Source organism: Phacochoerus africanus, chromosome 8 (genome assembly GCF_016906955.1).
Source record: "Phacochoerus africanus isolate WHEZ1 chromosome 8, ROS_Pafr_v1, whole genome shotgun sequence".
NCBI lineage: Eukaryota > Metazoa > Chordata > Mammalia > Artiodactyla > Suidae > Phacochoerus > Phacochoerus africanus.
Genome location: NC_062551.1, coordinates 13,573,196 through 13,587,424, shown reverse-complemented (window position 1 = coordinate 13,587,424; position 14,229 = coordinate 13,573,196). Strand labels below are relative to the sequence as shown.

At 56.9% G+C, this 14,229-nt stretch overlaps 1 protein-coding gene across 2 annotated transcripts in view; it reads left to right on the top strand.

The window, feature by feature from the left end:
- The window catches only part of VAC14 (VAC14 component of PIKFYVE complex), a 104,461-nt gene that overhangs the window by 52,547 nt on the left and 37,685 nt on the right, over positions 1-14,229 (top strand). For both annotated transcript variants that reach the window (XM_047789541.1, XM_047789542.1), the window contains exons 13-14: positions 1,497-1,653; positions 13,742-13,874. In XM_047789541.1, coding sequence (XP_047645497.1) covers positions 1,497-1,653; positions 13,742-13,874 — 290 coding nt within the window. The remainder of the gene's footprint in view (positions 1-1,496; positions 1,654-13,741; positions 13,875-14,229) is intronic.

The following is a 14,229-nucleotide window of genomic DNA, read 5'->3' as shown; positions in this document are numbered from 1 at the left end:
GTTCCCATTGAACCACGATGGGAACGCCTATCCTCTATGTTTTTAAGACAAAAATTGCCCTTTTTTTTCCTAATTTTTTTTTTCCCGTTTTTGGGGCCATACCATGGCATATGGAGGTTCCCAGGCTAGGGGTAGAATTGGAGCTGCAGCTGCTGGCCTACACCACAGCCATAGCAACACTGGATCCAAACCATGTCTGCAGCCTACACCACAGCCCACAGCAATGTTGGATCCTTAACCCACTGAGCGAGGCCAGGGGTTGAACTCGCAACCTCATGGTTCCTAGTCGGATTTGTTTCCACTGTGCCGCAAGGGGAACTCCAAAAATTGCCTTTTTAATGTGTACAACTCAGTTGTTTTTAATGTATTTACAAGGTTCTGTGCCCATCACCACTAACTCCAGAACATTTGTATCATCCCGCAAAGAGCCCTGGAGTAGCTTTATCTTGACCAGTCACCAGGTTCCGTGCTGGACTGTCCTGCTGCACACAGCCCAGCCACCAGGGCCCCACCCACCAGTGCACAGTGTCATTTCTGCTGGTCAGGACCAGAGACCTCGGTTGCCCTGGTAATTCTTGGCCTGGGCTCAGGCACAGTCCTCCATCCATTCAACTGATGCCTGTTGGACAGCCACTGAGTGTTAGGGACAGTCCTGGCAGGACACCTGTGCTGGGACAGGCACAGCCCCTCTTCAGAGCACAGAGGTGAGAGGGATGGGCAGGTCTATCGGCTGTGAGGTGAGGGCCCTGCAGGAGGAGCTGGGACGGGTGGGTTACACTTACACACACACACAGACACAGACAAACACACACACTCACACCCCGCCCCGCTAAGGCACCACCTTGCTCGCTGTCAGTGCCAGGTGAGGAGCAGGAGGAGATGGGTGCTGTGTGGGACGAGACAGCCTCTAAAGGTCCGAGGGCTCTCAAGACAGTGGGGGCAGCCCGGGAGCCCCTTGCATCTGTGTATGAGTGTCACACAGGTGGCTGAGAACTGAACGCTGCATCTGAAAGTTGAAATGTGCTCCTGGAGCCTCGAGTTGCACCCCGTACGAGGAGGGTAGGCCTGGGGTCGCCTCTGCAGAAGGACCTGTCCTGTGGCCTGGTGGTGGGCTGGGCCATAGCTGGCAAACCCAAGAGTGTGGCCTGGAGGGCACAAGTGACACTGAGGCACGGCCAGTCCGGAAACCCTGAGGTGCACACAGCACAGATGGTGCCCTGTGCCTGAGTCCACTTCTCCGGGGGACCGGAGAGGTGTGGTCTTGGGAGAGCTGACTCCTGGGCCTCAGACTCCAGCTTCCTTCCTCTGCTTGCCCCCGTCCACCTCCTGTGTGTGTTCTCCTCCTCCCCGTCGTCTGTAGAGCTCTCGGTCTTGGCAGCTCTCACCAGCACATCGGCCTCTGCAGCCCCTCCCCACGCCCTGGAGGCGGCTCTCCATCTCCAGCCACAGCTTGGCATGGAGGTCCTCGGCCCTCATCCTCTCCTTTTCTCCCCCAGGTTATCCTCAAGGATCTGGAGGTGTTGGCAGAAATTGCATCCTCTCCCGCAGGCCAGACAGATGATGCAGGCCCGCCCGATGGCCCTGACCTCCGGGTCGGCCACTCGGAGCTCCAGGTGCCCACGCCTGGCAGAGCCAGCCTGCTGAGCACTCCCGGTGAGTCTCCCCCTGATGGTTGCAGCCTCGGGACTCTGAGAGGGGCAGGGTTCAGTCCCATCCTGGACCGCGCTGGCCACTGGGCTGTCCCTGTTGAGCCCTGGGCTCGGCCAAGGGTGAGGGTCAGTGACCTGCCCTGTCCAGGATGCAGGCAGACCTCGCCCTCCTGCGGCCTCCTGGCTCCCACTCCAGCAGCCCTCCACCCCTGGATGAGTCCCTCCCATCCCTTTTTCCTCATCTCCCTGCCCCTTTCAGGCTTTTGAACCATTGGCTAAATACAAATCCATCCAAGTCAGCTGATCGTCTCCCTGGGGTGGCATCTCCCCATCAGGAATCAAGGGGTATCCAAGTCTTGGGTGTCACAGGCGGAAGACTAGGCAACAAGTTCCTTCCTTGTCAAGAAGCTAAAAATAACAGAGCAGGCGGCCCAGGCAGGAGAGGGAATAATTCAAACAGGATGTTTCCGGGCTATCCTTGAATGTGAAGGTGGCTGTGGTGCTCACCCCTTGGGGTCCTTCCAGATAGCAGGTGGCTCTTCTCGCTGGGTCTCTGCGACTCTCAGGTCCTCCTCCCAGTCAGACGCCACTTCCCTCCAGCGCCAGGATCCCGGAAGATGCCCAGGGATGCAAGCTGGAAGGAAAGTACCTAGCGAATCTTGGGCATTTGTCTGGGTGCCTCTCTGTACCCTGAGCGGCTTTTGACATCCAGATACAAGGTCCTAGAGCTCCTTTGGCGCAGAAGGCAAGGGTCAGATAGATCTGCAGTCCTGCCACGCTGATCCCAGAAGGCATCCTGGTACTCGGCCCTGAGGGTACCTGCTGGGTGGACGTGGAGGAGACCCAAGGACTCCCAGGTCAATCACAGAAGGCCCAGGCATTGAAGATATCTCCCCAATGACACTGGAAGTCAAGCCCCTGCAGTGGAGTGTCACATAGGACATTAGGCTTCAGGCCACCGCCACTGTGCATGCTCTGCCTGCAGCTGGTCCCAAGTTTCCAGCTGTTTCTGACCCAAGCAAGGAAGGAGTCAGGGGCTCAAGCGGCAGCCCAGCTTCCTTCTCTTGTTTCGCAGGATGCAGTGCTTCCCTGCGCATGAGCCATTTCCTCTGGACAGTCAGAGGCTGTGGCCAGGAGGCTCCTACACCCTGACCCCCAGATCCCTGCAGAGATTCCTACCCTGTCCCACAGCTCAGGGGTCAACTCTTCATCCTGTGTCCCCAGGTCAGCACTCGGGGGCCAACCTGAGGTCTCCAGATGAGTGGCAAGGATGCCAGAGGCTGAGTGTTGGGGGGGGACGAATGGGAGGGAGAAGGGCAGCAGCAGAGAGAAGGTTCCCTGCTGGCAGAGGCCAGCCCTCAGCTCTCCCTCCCCAGGAGGCAGCCATGGAGCATCCTCAGAGGGGAAGCTGAGGCAGGACAGCGTCGGGCAGCAGGCACCTCGCTCTCCCGGGACTCTCTGTGATCCCAGCCTCCATCTGTAAGGTGTCCGTTCCTCCCAGGCACGGAGAAGTCGATGATTGTGAAATGCTTACTGGGTGGTGCAGAGTTGGGCCAGGTCTGTGCTGGAAGGGGCAGGGTGTAGGCCCTGGGGCTGCAGGGGTTGGGCAGCAGACCCCCGCCCCCGCAGGGGCTGACAGGGACTTGGATGGTGAAGAGCCCTGAACCCCAGCTCCTGGCCCTGTCGAGACACGTGGGCCGCCGAGGAGGCCGGAGTGGTGAAGACGTGCCCCAGCTCATGAGCATGTCAGACTATGTCACATCAGGCAGGGATTCACTCTGAGTTCATAGAAAAACAGTCAGCTCTGCCAGATGGGAAGAAATTCCATCCTAGAAAGAGCACCAAGGAAGGGCGGTAATGCTTCCTGCTTCCAGGGTATCCTGTGCCGGGGGCCCCCGCGCTCTCGGCCGGAGACCCATGTGTGCGCTGCAGGGAGTGTGGGAACCACACATGCATGCTGACAGCAGAGCTTTCAGCTGGGTCTGTGGTTTTAAAAGCTCAAGCTCAAGGAGCTCTCAGGTGGCATAGCTTGTTAAAGATCTGGTGTCGTAACTGTCACTGCTGTGGCTCAGATTCGATCCCTGGTGCAGCCAAAAAAAAAAAAAAAAAGTTCAAGCTGAAGGTAGGAATAGAAGAGCTTGGAAAGTAAGAGCTGTGCCCATCCCCTCTCCCGCCTCAGCCGCCCTGGGAAGGGCACATGCCAGGCCCCGAGGATGGTGGGGGTGGCTGTGTAGCTCAGAACACATGCAGGAGGTGCACCCTCATTCCTCCGTGGCTGCTCTTTCTCCCATCGCTTCTCAGGCACGCAAGGGGGTCGTTCTGTCTGTTTCGGTCCGGCCGTGCATGTGAACAGAGGCTGTGAGGCCAGATCCCCTTCCTGTTTGGATTCTGCCTTCCTCCGGCTGTCCAGGGCACAGCCCTGAGAACTTGCAGACCGCAGAGCTGTGTCCCTTTAAGAGAGATCACCCCACCCCCACCCCATAAAGGGACTTTGGGAAGCCAGGGAAGCAAGGAGCCTACAGAGATGAAACCAGTGGCTTTGGTAGGGAACCATATGGCCCCGCCTGTGCATCGGTCTGTAAACTCAGTCGGTGCAGAGGGAAGGCAGCGGTGGGGAAACCAGCCCATCACATGCCCGGGCAGCTGCTGTTTCTCCCAGATGTGCCACCACAGTGTCCCTGGGGCCACAGCAGAGTTGCCCACGGGGAATTTTGCTCTTGCTTGGCCTGGCGTGAACATCTCTCCCTCTAGGTCAGAGCAGAAGGGGCAGAGGCAGTGGTCCTACTTCTCCCATCCACCCCTCTTTGTTCCTGACCTTGGCAGAGCCCTGGGCTGGGGAGAGGGCCACCTTGGGCAGGCAGGAGGGGGCGCTGCCTGCGTGGGCCACCCCAGGGAAGCCCGTGGAGGGACAGCACATTTCCCTCCCTGTCTTCCTAACTTGTGATTTGGTGAAATGACCCCAAAAGGGGAGGGTGGGTCCCCTGTGACTTGGCAACTGTTGTGCCTTCTTTGCTCGACTCCACACAAGGGGACATCTCTGGGGCTCTGCCAGGTTCTGGGGAGAGGGGCTGGTGAGGCCCACAAGGGGGTCTGCCTGTGCCTGAGCAGGAGCTCTGGGATGAGTCCCCGTTGAGATGAGCCTGGACATCCTGCTGCAGGAGAGGGGGGCCTAGGCCATGCCCATCAGCAGTGTGGCAAGCTGGGACCAAAGGTCACCCCAGGACTGATGTTTGCCCCCAAAACCCAGTCTTCCTGGCCTTCCCTTCTGGCCAGGGGCCCATTCCTGGTATAAAGCAGCTCGTGCCAGTGTGTCCTGCAGGACTCTCGGGTCCCAGCTCTAAACACACGGGCAACAGCATACATTGCGATTCACGTGTGTTGCTTACAGCCCAGCCTGGTGTGGCCAAGGGCAGAAATGAGGTCTAGGAGAACCCAGAAAGCCATCCCCGGCAGTCTCCCCAGCATCAGCAGTGACGTTGAGCGCTCGTTCAGGACGAGACACTGTTCTCAGCGCGTCCCACACGTCAGCTCACGGAACCCTCGGCGAGGGTCAGCCCTCGACCCTCGCGACATCCATCTCGGGACAGCACTGCCTCAGGGCCAGGGGGATCGTGGCAGGCGGTGGAGGGCCTGCTCTCTCCACATTCGCGCTCACAGGACAGGAGCCCTCGTGAACCCCGCCCTCGCCCAGCGGTGGTGGCGGGGCTGGGGGTCCAAGTGCCTCCTCTGGGTGCGGGGCTGTGGCCCCAGCCTGGCAGTTTGAGGGATATCCCTCGTCTTCATGGTGACTTCAGGACCCCCATTCCGGCTTTAGACCCCCTCAGCACCTCATTTCCTGCCCTTCTGCCGCCTCCCTCCCTGGCCTGCCCTCCACTAACTGCAGCCACACCAGACTGTGTCCAGCCCCCAGAAAGCTGCCCTGGGAGCCCCGAAGGCCCTTCCTCCACGCGCCCATCTCAGGCAGCGTAAAAGCACATGGGCGCCGGGCTCGGAAGGTTCCCAGCCCAGCTCCACCTTGCCTGTCCTGTGACCTTGGGCAAGGGTCCTGCCTCGGTACCACCTCTCCCTCCTCTATGGGTCAGGTGATGGGCCCCTTGGGGGCTCTATGAGCTTCAGGGGAAGGGGCTGAGGTAAATGCCCCGTGTGTATAAAATGCTACCGTGGCTTCCACCCCTCTGATTACGAGAGCTCGCTCGTGCCCCACGTCAGCGCAGACGGCTGCTCTTCTCTGCAGCTTTCCGGGATATCCATGGCCAGGCTCCATTCCTCCCACCCGTCATGCTGTGGCGTTTGCCTCTGTTTCTCTCCTGCCTGTGATCTCTTCGTCACCTGCAAGTGCAGGTCACAGTAGCCTCAGCGTCACTCAGAGCTCCTTAGAAATGCGGACCCTCAGACCCACCCCAGACTCAGAACTTCCTTTTATCAGGATTGCCAGGTGACCTGTTTGCTTCTCAGGTTGAGAAATACCATCCCAGGTCACGGGCCATGCTCATCTCTGAGTCCCTAGCACCAGGCTCCCAGTGAGGGCCAGCACCCCTCTTCTAGAGTTTCTTTCACGGACAGAAGGAGCGGGTACAGGGCCGATCACCCAGTCCCCAACCCCAGGTCCCAGGCTGCCCTAGGACCTCTGCCCAGGCCTTCCCCAGATGGAGAGCCTGGGCCCCCTCCAAGCCAGGCCCCTTCCCGGTCACCCCAGCGCTGCCCTTGGCCCTGGCCCTGCCCCCACAGCAGCGATACAGCCCCTCTCCACTGCCACATCAGCGGGAAGTTCCTCCCAAGCCCTGCCGTGGCCCATTAGCTTATCTCTTGCTCTGAACCAGGCAGCTGGAAAGCCTCCTAGATTGGGGTGACTGCTGGGGCTCCCGGCTTTTCCACAGTAAGGAAAGTGACTGTCTTTTGCATTGGGTTCCGAGGGTGCCGTTGCGGCAATGTCTTAACCACCCTTTTGTCTACACAGCCATGGGGTTTGGACCCGCTGACTCTGCAGACACCACACCCCTGAGGCCCTGCTTCCTGAGAGGCTGGGGCCACCCTTTCTCCCAGCCCGTTCCTTCTGTGTGGACGCTGCCCCTTCCCTGCCTGTCCCTTGGTTCCATACCAGCCTCTCAGTCCTGTAGCCCCCACCTCAGAGCGCTTCCCATGCCAGGCACTGTGTTCCGCTCTTATCCCTGCGAGGTTCACAGACAGGAATTGGCCAGAGAAGGTGGCACTTCCTCAGGACTGCCCTGCCAGCCAGCGACACGACCTGGATCCGAGCCGGGTCCTCTGGCTCCACCCCTGCCCTCTCAGGGCAGCAGCTGCAGATGCCCACCTGAGGGGCTGGCCAGGCCCCCCGCGCCGCCGACCCACCCAGGAGGTAGGCGGGAGGGCAGGCAGCAGAGCAGGGACCCTGCCGAGCCGGGTTTGGGCGGCTAATGTTTTCGCATCTGGTTTTGTTGAACTGTGACTCGCGGTTGTGTATTGAGGCCAGAGCTATTTTTATCCTGACATGTGAGGCTCCTTCGCGTCATAGCCACAAAGCTCAATCCAAAACATCCCCGGGAAGGTTGTTTGTGAGACGTTCTGCAGATTCTCATGTCGCCACATCAGGTTTCACTTAGTAACATCTGCAGGGCTGGCTCCCCGGCCGCCCACCCCACCGGCCTGGGTTTGCACACAGGGTGCTCTCGACAGCATCTGTCTGCCCCTTGGCCAGCCGGCGGTCACGTGCACTTCCTGCCGGAGCCGCTCCTCTAAGCTAGAGATGCGGGCGGCGGCTCTCGGCCCAGGGACTGGTCCTCAGAGGACCGGGGAGTGGAAATTCTGCTCTCCTCGGCCCCTCAAAAGGCACGTCCCTGAGCCCCATGGCCAGGCTGTCCCCAGCCCTCTCCTCTCCTCCCCACCTCCCCGGCTTCAGCCGGAACAACTCCCACCATCTCCAACAGGCCTGGGGGACTGTGCTCTTGAGAATGTCACCTGAGTAAAAGGCCCTCGGCCCTGTCACCCCAGCAGGTCCTCGCAGCGCAGGCTGGAGGCTGTGCCCTGAATTCGGGCACCAGGCTTCTGCCAGAGCGCTGCCTCATCCTAATGGCCAGCAGCCCCTCGCCCCCGCCACCCGCCACACACACACACACACACACACACACTCACACACACACTCACACACGCACGCGCACAGCAGAGCTCAGCAGGGTTGGCTTTATCAGCTGCCGAGAAAGGAGGCAGCTGCCCAGCTGAGCTCGTCGGTGGGCAGAAGAGCAAGTGGCGGTGGAGGCGTGGTGACCCTGCCGGGAGGAGCAGGCTGCGGTTGGGCAGAAGCTAGTTGAGTTGAGAGAGGCCTGTCTTGCCGTGTAGTAACAGCCCTGGAGTGAATTTGTTCTCTCTCCACCCCATTTCCTCCTCCCATGCCCGCAGCTCTGCCCCAGCACATCTTATGGGTTCTGCCTCAAGCCAGCCGGCCCTGAAGGGCTGGTTAGTCAGAAAAGTACCTGGTGGGGCCAGTGGGAAACTGAGGCTGGGAGGGAACGGGGAGGCTCTCACCCTGTCTGTGGTGAACGCAGGTGCTCCCCATCCTTGCCCAGCCCATCCTGCCGTGAGAGGACTGCCCTGCCCAGACCTGTCCTTTCTTCACAGTTGGGCCCAGACCTCAGCCAGCTTCCCAAGGCACCCTGCCCTGTCCTGCAAAGGCTCCTCCTCTCCAGGGCAGCGGCCCTGACCAGAGTCCGTTCCCAAAGTGGGAGCCTGAAGGGCCAGAGGCCTCGGGCAGCTCCCCAGAAGTTCCCATCAACCCCCACTCAGGATGCACCCGGCCTCCTGCTCTTTGTAATCTTTAACTGAGCCGCGGAAACTTTCCCAGCCACCGCCGCGCTGGGAGGATGGGAGTCACTCACTGTGGCTTCTCCCAGACGTGACTCTGCCTACCTCCCCCCTCCTAAGGGCCTCAGCTCCGGGGCGGGGGAAGGGTGCCATTCGTCCCTGGACAGGGAGAGTCGACTGTGGGGCCCTGTGGCTAAGGGGACCAGGGACGTGTGCAGGACAACCCCAGGCCTTCATTTCTGCCGGTCTGTCAGCGAAGAGGTGGGCAGATCTCCCTCCCTGAGTGTGGGGGTGGTGGGGGCTCCTCCTCACAGCCTCCCTACCTCTCAGCAGAGCACTGTGAAACTGTCCAGGTCTGAAGTCTCCCCAATCAGGGACATTCCAGACTATGCCCAGCCCTCCGTCATCCTTTTCTAGCCTCAGGGAATGGGAACCATTTGCCTCAGGCACTGCTCTGGGTTTTGGCATCTTTGCCAATGATGGCACCGTTAATTAAGCACAGACTGTGTAGGAGGCCCCAGGCCTAGTACATTACATATTTTGTCTCACTGAATGGGAGCACTTATTGCCCCCACTTTACAGATAAGGAAACTGAGGCTTAGAGATGGTCAGAGACTTGCCCGGCATTGCACAGCTAGTAAATAGTTCCGTGGAGATCTGATCCAAACCCAGGTCTGATGGACTCCCCAGCTGAGCTCTAAGGCATCATGTTTGATGTTTCCCACTGCCTCTGTAGGATCAGAACCACCCGGCCCCTCTCCCCAGTGCCTGCCAGGACAGCCAGCCTTGGGAGACTGGAAGCCATGGCCCCAGGTGATCAGTCTCTCTCCCTTTGTCCTTTGGAATGCCATGGAACACAAGCCTGGAAGTGGGGTGGGACAGGGGTGCACACAAAGAAGCAAGAAGGGGACAGGGACGTAAAGAGCTGTCACAGGCAAACACCCAGCAGACATTTGCAGGGAGCTGGGCTGCCACCCACGCACCTCCAATGGGGGAGGTGCAGCCTCTGCCTTCCAGCCAGACCACCACCAGGGCAGCAGAATTCAGACCCTCGAGTGTGGGATGGGGACGAGGGCTGAGAAGCAGCCGGGCTGCCCCAGCAGCTGTATCTGCAGCCCCCTCTTCAGAGATCATTCCCAGCTGGGCCTGGAGTAACTCGATCTATAAGAACGTGACACTGGATTCGGCAAGCAGCCTCTCTGGGCCAGGGAGCAGAGACTGTTGGCCATTCCAGTGTCACTCGGGACATCCATGGCCAGGCTCTTCCGGGCAGGGACCCAGAACAACACACTGCAAACAAGAAGTTCACTGAGACCTGCCCCTGAACTGGGCTTCTCACTCAAGGTCCACCCCTGTGCTCCAAGCATAGTTCCCTGGAGCTGTTGAAGAGATTCAGGAAAGAGGACAGCAGTTTGAAGGTGTGGCTCCTGGTGAGAAATCTTTATACAGTGGTTCACAGCCAGGAAAACAAAACAGGAAACACCTTTTCCAGTTCCCAGCCACTTCCCTGTAAGGACCATACATGGAAGTAAAGAAGTGTCAATTCAGCAAAATGACACAACTGCTGGAGGAAGGTTTTACGGCTGCTTCTTGGCCACTGGCATGTGACGCCTCTGATGATGTCAGCCCGCAGGGGCCCCTCTGTTAAGGCTCCTTTGTAGCACTCTGGACGGCTCCACACGTTCCTGTTTTGTACTTTGGACCGATGCTTCTGGGACCTGATACCTCACACGCAGTCTGGGACCCCACACCCTGCCCATCTCATGCACGAGGGTGGCTGGGCTGGGGAGGGAGTTGTGACTCCCACAGGGCTCCTGGGCCAGGGAGGGGTCAGTCTGGAAAGCGATGGCCCCAAATGCTGCTGTCGGCCCCTCTGCTTCCCCCGGTGTCCTTCCTGAGTTCCCAGAGAAAGTGTTTTCTCTACAGCTCTTGACAGTGTCGTCTCTCTGTCCTCTGGTCTTTATGGCATCTTCTGCCCTCCTGCCAAGGAAGGTACCACCTCCTCACCTGCAAACCCCAAACCCACCCAAACGCCAGAGCCCAAGGGATGGGCACTGTGGTGGAGCTGCTGACAGCGTGGACTCTGGAGGCCGCCACCCAGGTCTCAGACACCACTGCTCACCAGCTCTGTGACTGTAGGTCATCTTCATCCTAATTCACAGCTTTTCCATGTACACATTGAGAACAGTGGAGTTACCGTTGTGGCGCACTGGGATAGGTGGGGCCTCTGGAGTGCTGCAAATAGTAATAGCACATGTTTTCCAGGACAGTTTTGAGGATTAATTTGGATACTATGTGTGACGTGTTTAGACAGGCATTGCACGTGGTAAGTCCTCAGTAAAGGTGGCTGTTGGTTGGCTATTAAGATATCACTTGGGGAGAGGTTGGTCAAAGGGTACAAACTTCCACGAAGAAGATGAGTAAGTTTGGGGAGCTGATGTACAGTGGTCATTATAGTTAACGATCCTGTGGGAGGAGTTCCCGTCGTGGCGCAGTGGTTAATGAATCCGACTAGGAACCATGAGGTTGCAGGTTCGGTCTCTGGCCTCGCTCAGTCTGCCAAGGATCTGGCGTTGCTGTGAGCTGTGGAGTAGGCTACAGATGTGGCTCAGATCTGGCATTGCTGTGGCTCTGGCGTAGGGGGGCAGCTGTAGCTCCACTTTGGCCCCTAGCCTGGGAACCTCCATATGCATGGGTCTGGCCCTGAAAAGACAAAAGACCGAAAAAAAAAAAAAAACCAATACTGTAGTATATGCTTGAAAATTGCTAAGAGAATAGATTTTTTTTTTTTTTTTTTTGCTTTTTAGGACCACACCCGTAGCATATGGAAGTTCCCAGGCTAGGGGTCGAATCAGAGCTGTCGCTGCCTGCCTACACCACAGCCATAGCAGCACTCATGGCATTGCCAGATCCCTAACCCACCGAGTGAGGCCAAGGATCCAAACTGGCATCTCAAAGGATACTAGTCAGATTTGTTTCTACTGCACCGCAAGCGCCACAATGGGAACTCCAGAGAGTGGATCTTTTTTTTTTTTTTTTTTGCTTTGCTTTGCTTTTTAAGACCTTACCCGCAATGCATGGAGGTTCCCAGGCTAGGGGTCAGATCAGAGCTACAACTGCTGGCCAGTTTGACCCCTAGCCTGGGAACTTCCATATGCTGCAGGTGCAGCCCTAAAAAAGGAAAGGAAAAAAAAAGACAAATAATAGCAAATGCTGTGAGAATGTGGAGAAGCGGGAACACTTACCCATGGCTGGTAGGAATATAAAATGGTGCAACCACTGTGGAAAACAGTCTGTGGTTTCTAAAGAGTTAAACACAGAGGCACCGTATGATCTAGAAATTCCAATCCTGTGTATATAACCAAGACAATGAAAACATGTTCACACAAACGCTTATACATGCATGTTCATCACAGCATTATTTATTCCTTTTTTTTTTTTTTTTGTCTTCCTGCCTTTTCTAGGGCCGCTCCCACGGCATATGGAGTTTCCCAGGCTAGGGGTCGAATTGGAGCTGCTGCCCTGGCCTACGCCAGAGCCAGAGCAACGTGGGATCCCAGCCGCATCTGTGACCTACACCACAGCTCATGGCAACGCCGGATCCTTAACCCCCTGAGCAAGGCCAGGGATCGAACCTGCAAGCTCATGGTTCCTAGTCGGATTCGTTAACCACTGCGCCACGACGGAAACTCCACAGCATTATTTTTAATGGCCAAAAAGTGGAAAACAGTCAAGTGTCCACCAACTGATGAATGGATTAGATGTGTTATATCCAAACAATGGAATGTCATTCTGCCATACAAATGGATATAGGACTGGAGTTCCATCATGGCTCAGCGGAAACAGATCTGACTAGCATCCATGAGGATGCAGGTTCAATCCCTGGCCTCGCTTAGTGGGTTAAGGATCTGGCGTTGCCATGAGCTGTGGTGCAGGTCAGTGGCTACAGCTCCGATTTGACCCCTAGCCCGGGAACCTCCTTAAGCTTCAGATGTGGCCCTAAAAAAACAAACAAAAAATGCATACAGGACTGGTAAATACTACAACATGGATGAACCTTGAAAATACTATGCTGAGTGAAAGACAGATACTGTGTGACTCCATTTATATGAAATGTCCAGAATAAGCGAATTCATACAGACAATAAATTAATGGTTGCCGAAGGCGGCAGAGGAGAGAATATGCGATGACAGCTCATGGGTACAGGGTTTCTTTCCCTTCGAGGTGATGGAAATGTTCTGGGATCAGTGGTGGTGGATGCACAACTTTGTGATTATACCGACAGCCCCCAACTTACACACTTTTAAAGGGTGAGCTTCATGGTATATGAATTATATCTCAGTTAAGCTGTTGAAAAAAAAAAATCAGATGCCCTTTTCCTGCCTCAGGCAGATGGATTCCTGCCATCACTAACACCCCTTTCCAGCAGTGCTGTTGTGTTAGAAAGGAAACACCAGGCAAACCCGGGGGCCGTGTGGACACACTCCATCCGGGTCACCCAGGCCTTCTGTCAGCGCCGCCCTCATCCCCTCTGTGCTGAGTGCCTGACACAGGGGACCCTGTGCGAGGCTGGGCTGGATGTGGCCTTCAGTGCCCTCTCAGCCGGGTCGCATATCAGAGGGAAACCTTGAATGTGCTTCTGGCTGTAAAGGAAGCTCGAGGCTTTGAAAGTCCTGAGAGCACCACTCAAACACATCATCCTGGCCTAAAGGTAAAGAAGAAAGTCCGATTTCAAAACATCGGGTGCGGATGAAAACACTCGGGAACATTTTGTCGCCGTGCGCAGGCTTCAGCCTGGTGGCTGTGTGCGTGATTGACTCCTTCAGCGTCCCCAGCAGGCGGCCGGGGAAAGGGGTGTGGCTTCATCTGAGGGGAGGGGGGGGCTATTGGCTTTATTGACCATTGAGGTTATGTGCCTGCCTTACCTTTTTCTGCTCTTTGACTTGCCATTTGTTCGTACCCAGCCAAAGCAAAGCCCAAGTGTATTTCAGCTGTTGGGAGAATAAGTAAAAATGTGTTTGGTTGTTTTTGCAAACATTCCTGGTACCCAGCTTCGGGTCTCACACGTAGGGGGTGTTCACTAAGTGAGGGGGCTGGGCCGGAGGGGATGAACAGGGAAAGGGTGCTTTTGCAGTCAGCAGAGTTGTACTGTCGTGTGTCTCGTTTGGCCCTCGCTTTGGGTCTGTCATCATGGCCCTCGATGGGAGGTGTTCCCTCATCTTGACCTTCTTGGCACTGAATGTTGCTTACATTCTGTGGACACAGAATAAAGCCCGGCTCTGTCCCTTTCTCTACAGGTGCCAAAGGCCTGGAATGTTCTCCTTCCACTCCCACCATGAACTCCTACTTTTACAAGTTCATGATCAACCTTCTCAAGAGGTTCAGCAGTGAACGGAAGCTCCTGGAGGTCAGAGGCGCCTTCATCATCAGGTCAGCCTCCCGTGCCTCCTCTCCTCTTCTCCCGCAGCCTTTTCATTCTCACCCCGGGAGGGTGGTCTGAGCAGCCATTTCTCTTCCGCTCCATCCTCCTCCTTCTCCTGATCTCTGAGCTCTTTCAAGAAACAAAGACGTTTCCCCCTTTCTCGCCAAGTTGCTGCTGCTGCTGACGGGGCAGGTCAATGTCACCATTTTTCGAACCAATGAGTTGGGTTTTCACTTGCTGAGACAGTTTTCCTTGAGGGCCTCTCATTAAACACCCCTGTGGGAATCTTCAGGGAAGAAAGTAGGTGAGCCAGACGCAACATGAACCAGGCTGTGCTGGGCGCCCAGCCGCCAGCACGGTGCT